Source organism: Anopheles ziemanni, chromosome 3 (assembly GCF_943734765.1).
Source record: "Anopheles ziemanni chromosome 3, idAnoZiCoDA_A2_x.2, whole genome shotgun sequence".
Taxonomy (NCBI): Eukaryota; Metazoa; Arthropoda; class Insecta; order Diptera; family Culicidae; genus Anopheles; species Anopheles ziemanni.
This window is the reverse complement of record NC_080706.1, coordinates 68,024,130-68,029,608: the sequence shown is the minus strand read 5'-3', so window position 1 is coordinate 68,029,608 and position 5,479 is coordinate 68,024,130. Positions and strand designations below refer to the sequence as shown.

The following is a 5,479-nucleotide window of genomic DNA, read 5'->3' as shown; positions in this document are numbered from 1 at the left end:
GGCCGCGGTGTCGGTCTAGAGCAGGACTGCGGACATACTTTCCCAAATTGGCCAAATTATTACTCGAAGGTGCCCAAAGGCCCCCGAATGCGGAACTGTGTTTTCTAGTGTTCGAACGTGAACGTAAAAATTATCGTATCGAAAAAAAGGCAACAAAAAAATGTTTAAAAAAAATACATTCACAACTATGGCGGTAGGGGTCTGCATGCTCTTAACGTGACGGAAGAGGAAGATAATGTGGAATGCAAATTATTTACAACACAAATTCATAAAACAAAAAAAACAATTCTACAGAGTATTCCCAAACAAAGCATAGTGGAGATTTTCAACGAAGGAATTGGCAACGGTGTACTAAAAGTGAAGATAAATTTACAGTACATCATGCACGACACCCGAAAATGAGTTCCACTGAAAGTTCGGTGGATAAAAGGTACAGTGGAAACCATTTTGAAACTGCAAACTATAGCAGGAAAAGGAAAAAGAAACAGATTGAAGTAAAACGAAACCTATTTGTTAGCTATAAGTCGCGCAGGGTACGTTTACTATATATTTTTGGACGACTTAGGCAGAGCCACTGGCGTTAGTATATTGAGCTGTCCATTTGTTGCCACGCTACTATCAATCGATGTTTTGCATTAACGGGGTTCGGTTTTCTTACGTACTTTTACGGTGTATTTTTGGATGGGTTGTTAGATAAATAAGAAAGGAATTGAAAATTTTTTTATGTTTCACCAAATAGTACCCATTTTTTCTATTTTTTATTTTTCGATACTCAACTGCAATTTATAGTAATCCTTCCTTTGCACAATGCAATTCCTATAAACAGAAATGCATATTTTTCGGTTATTTCAGTCATTAAAGTACCCTCATCTCTCAAGCAGTTCCCTTTTTTCTAAATAAATTAGTTAAAACACCCACCTTGAAAATGTCTACATATCAGTCGCCTTCGTTTCGATTCCATGCAATTTAGTTCGCAATGATAATTTATTATTAGGTTATCCGGTTTCAATAACAGTCATGTTTTGCACACAATTTTCAGTTATGCGTAGTTTAAAACTATGATTATTAAAAAAGCGATGTGGCAAATCGGATAGGAGCAAGAATTTGGCATTTGGTAGGGAAATTAGTTTACGAAGCTAGGAATAACAAGATCTGATGTACTTGAGCCATTTCGGTGTCCTTTTTTCGTGTGTTGTGAACGAACGAGCTCAGACGGCGTATGAACAGTAGGTGGAGGACTAACAAACGAAAGTATTACTGTAATTAGTTTTTATCTCTCTTTATAACCAACTAACACAACCGGGAGGAAAAGCCACGTGCCGCAAAACGAACGGTAACATTGTGGAGCTCTGGTGGATTAATCAACAGTTTTGCTGAAACCATCACTTTCGAGCTTACAAAAACCGATCCTAGTGTGAAGGTGGCGGTAGTACACGGGCAAAGAGTGGGAGGGGTGTATAAATATTCTTACCAAATAAAACAAAAGTTAATGGAATCCTTCTATTCAGCAAACAGTTAACAACGTGATAACCGTGATTTCGTTAATGGATTATTGTGTAGAGTGAAACGTAACCGAAAGTAGACTATACCACTTGTCCAGTGAAACGGAAAACTAATACACACCCTACACCTTCTTAAACAGCATCTCGTGCCCACAGCCGTTAGGAAATGCACCGTTTGCTCGATGAAATAGAACGCTATCTCAAACCCGTTATGAAATCCAGGTTAAATTGGTAAAAAAAAACCACAGTTCAAAAATGTTACAACACTTAACAGCAGTTAATTAGTTCAAACAGTAAATAACCGATGTCCGTATTTTAGTATTGATCTAAGCGGTCCACATAGAAGGAAAACATATTACAGAAACACACTTTCCAAACTAAGGTCAGTCAACCCAGTACAACGAGTCCCTTAATAGCGGGCTACGAAAAAACCATCATGCTGTTTCAAATCTCTCTCCTGTATCCTGTAGATAACCGTGAAACAATAACCGGCACAGAAATGCACTAACAGTGTCACATCAATTAACTTCAACGGCCAATAGGTTCGAATAAATGGTGGGCGATAAGAAGCTAACACAAAAAACTTCCTAAGACCAAAGAAAATAGGTGATCATGTTTATGTTTAGCACAACAGGAACAATTTCCACTAAAACAAAAAAACATCAATGTTGAATTACAGGAAAACAATCATAAATTCTCTCTACAAAATCGAAATGTGTTTGCTTTTTTTTAAATAAGTTGAGAAATTTGTTTTTTTTTCAGTTCTGTTCAAGTTTCCAAAAGCCCTACATGTGTTTTTTTTAGGTTTAAAAAAGTATTTATTTTTATTGCTCTGGCACGTTGCAACAACTTGAGAGAAATAGGTTTTCCTGTTCAAGTCACGTTCTCGATTGTACCACATACACGATGTTGTAGTTTTTTTTATTCTTGCTCTTCTTTCCGCTACATAAGCATTTTCAAACAACGATTACTCTGTTTCCTTCCGTTTTTCTAAGCTAACAATTACACGGGAGAAGAAATGATATACCACTTAGGCCAGCACTTCTATATGGAGAACTAAACTACTCATATAAACAGGTCGTAGCTTGACGTTTCAGCATGATTGTCAAAGCGAAGTCGTCAAGGATTTTTGTCAGTTCAGCGCTCCAACGTTTTGGATTTTCTCGATTGCAGCAGACGCTCCTGTGCGGATTTGTGCCCAGTAAATTACCGAAACCAACCCCCGCCTAGTCGAAAATGAGGATTCCAATGGGACGCAAACAGGCCGAGCAAGCAGCTCAATGGTACGTAATGTGTGGAGAAAATGGAGCTTAGAAATGCTCGATGTAATCAAATTGTGTTTGTCTTATTATGTAAGCAAAGTTTTCTGCAACCACGATTCCGTCGGGATGAAACAGTTACCGGAAAGGATATGAATTGGGCATCCTTTTAAACATCATGATTTCATTCGCATTCTAGGGCGACATCCGCTGGAGCTTATGGAGCGGCCGCCGCCCTGCTCGGATGCTACCTGACGGACTGGAAGGTCATCGTTTCCTACATCCCCTTCTACGGTGGCAAGTTTGACAAGAAGGAATAAATCTGCACAGAGGTCTCCCCCGATCAGCTTGCAATGGTGCGAGAGGTTAGCTTTAAATCGATTTAGCCACAATTACCACCAAACCCGCGCGCAGAACAAATCGCGAAGAAGAAGCGGCCATCATGCGGACACAACCGATCCGCCGAAATACTAGCAAAATGTGTGCGAGCATTAGTGACCGTGGTTGTTCGATCTGTTCACCAAATTCGCAGTTCAATAAGAGTTCAACTTAACGAAACCAAAACATACTTGTGCAGTTACCATTTCAATGTTTCAAATTTATTCACGAGATTACTGCAAATGCCCTCGGTGGTCTTTCCAGAAGATCGATGATGACGAAAGCCGTAAATGCTGCTATGTGTTATACTTTCTTCAGTTTGATACGGATTTCACTGCAGGTAGAAATAACAAACACATGATCAACAATATGAGTAAGGAAGGTAAAATAGTCCCAACCATACCTATCCATCAGTTCTTTCTGTTTCCTTTTCAGCTCCATTTCCTCCGAGTGCATACGCTTCCGGTGGCTGTAGTAGTTGCTACTCGACGCGAACTGACGTGAGCAGAACTCACAGGTAAACTTGCGCTCGCCCGTATGCTGGGCCATGTGATTGCGCAGGTTGTATCGCAGTTTAAACGCTTTGCCACATTCCGGGCACTCGTACGGTTTAGCGTCCGTGTGCTGCACCCGAAGGTGGCTCTGCATACGCTGCGAGTTTGTGGTCGAATAGTCACACTTGTCGCAGTGGTAGAGGAAGCCCGAGTGCTGTAGCATGTGTTTCCGCAGACAGATTTTGTTCTTCAGCCATTTTCCACAATGCTCGCATTGTTCTTGGTGCACATTCGGTTCGTGCGTTGTCATGTGGTAGCTGAGGGTACTTTTCGACGAAAACTTCTTCCCGCAAATATCACACCGGGCGCAATTTGTGCTTCCGTCACCTGCGTGGGACGTTAGGATGTGCTCGGTTAATCTGCCCCGGGTTCGGTAGGCTCGGCCACATTCGTCGCAGATGTGAAAAGCTTGGTTTGATTTATTCTCGGTCTGGTGTGTGGATGCATGTGTTAGCAGCCCACTGACGTAACTAAACCGTCGCGGACAAAGGTCACACTTCAATGGCCGCTGCTCCTCTGGCAGGTGATTTCTAATGTGAAACCGTAGGATGCGTGGAGAGGTCATCATTTTTTTGCAATGTGGACACCTGGAACGATTTAGATAAAAATGGTCATTAGGTCTTGTTAGTACCACTAGTGCAAGGACGTACTCAAAGGCTTCGGGTTCCAAATGTCGCGCCATGTGCATCGCCATAAGCACACGTTTGGCTATCTTTCGTCCACAGCACATAACGTAGCCTTCATCATTGTGCACGTTTCGGTAGTGTGTGAAAAGTTCCTCCATGGTACTGCTCTTCTCGTTGCACAATTCGCATTCCAGCCCGTAAAACTTTCCAATACATTTGTCGAGCACCTCACCTTTCACCACCAGTTTGCCATCCCGTATCATTCTTGGGTACTTGATGTTGCATACCTTGACAACGATACCCGCACTTTGAACGGTTCGTTCTTGGATGCATTGAACATCGGTTTCCAATTCCGACCCGTTTGCAACATCATCGCTGTTAGCAAATGTGCCAACGATCACCTTCAAACCATTGCTAGGACACGGTTCCTCTACTCCTGGTTCGATGTAGTGACGATCTGCCGCAACGTTTGAACCGACAACGTGAGTGGTTGTTCCTGTATCAATCAATTTGGCACGTTTTGTTTGCTGCACCTCATCATACGACGGAGGGTTCGATCGGGAGCGAGACATTTCGGGAACCAAGCAAGGACCCTCCTCCGAGACACAATGCAGCATAAAGCTGTCTTTCGGATCGACAGGTTCTTCGATAACTTCTTCTTCTTTGTCATGATGTTCCACGCTTTCATCCTGCTCCAGATGCTCTTCGTTCCACACCAGTACACTAACCGTCGTTTTTTCGTTCTGTGCGAGAAACGTTTGATTTTGTGCAACATCGGTGTAGAACTTGTCGAACGCCTCCACGGTCTCCAAGCAGTTCAGGCAAATGTGTTTCGGTAGCGGTTTCTCTTCATCCACCTACGAGTAAAAGTATAAAATTCAACACTGATTTGAAAGAGTTAACTTTTGGAAATTACCTGTATATGCAAATGTGTTTGCAAAAGGCTTGCAACATTTTTATCCCGAGCGGCTTGGTCAAAAATATACAATAAACGTTCGATATAGTTTAAACACAACCGGCACTGGCGGTTATCGTTGGCTGGAGTAATTTCCATCGGAATGGCCAAGCACTGGGGTACACAAAATTAATTTTTCAAACAATTGCTTCTGCCGTCTACGGCTAATAAAATGTTTGTTTATCAATATGCCTGTTTTGGGCTG

General features: G+C 42.1%; 2 protein-coding genes across 2 annotated transcripts; one reads left to right on the top strand and one right to left on the bottom strand.

The window, feature by feature from the left end:
* The first annotated feature begins 2,648 nt into the window (after positions 1–2,648).
* LOC131286655 (cytochrome b-c1 complex subunit 10) lies at positions 2,649–3,337 on the top strand. The gene is made up of 2 exons (XM_058315639.1): positions 2,649–2,785; positions 2,961–3,337. Exons 1-2 carry the CDS (start codon positions 2,739–2,741, stop codon positions 3,079–3,081), a joined length of 168 nt encoding a protein of 55 aa, XP_058171622.1. The 5' UTR covers positions 2,649–2,738; the 3' UTR covers positions 3,082–3,337.
* A 21-nt stretch (positions 3,338–3,358) lies between these two features.
* On the bottom strand, positions 3,359–5,373 carry LOC131285330 (transcription factor grauzone-like). Its single transcript, XM_058314183.1, has 4 exons — positions 5,236–5,373; positions 4,344–5,176; positions 3,543–4,280; positions 3,359–3,473 (listed from the first exon to the last, which is right to left on the bottom strand). Exons 1-4 carry the CDS (start codon positions 5,371–5,373, stop codon positions 3,443–3,445), a joined length of 1,740 nt encoding a protein of 579 aa, XP_058170166.1. The 3' UTR covers positions 3,359–3,442.
* Between the last annotated feature and the right edge of the window lie 106 nt (positions 5,374–5,479).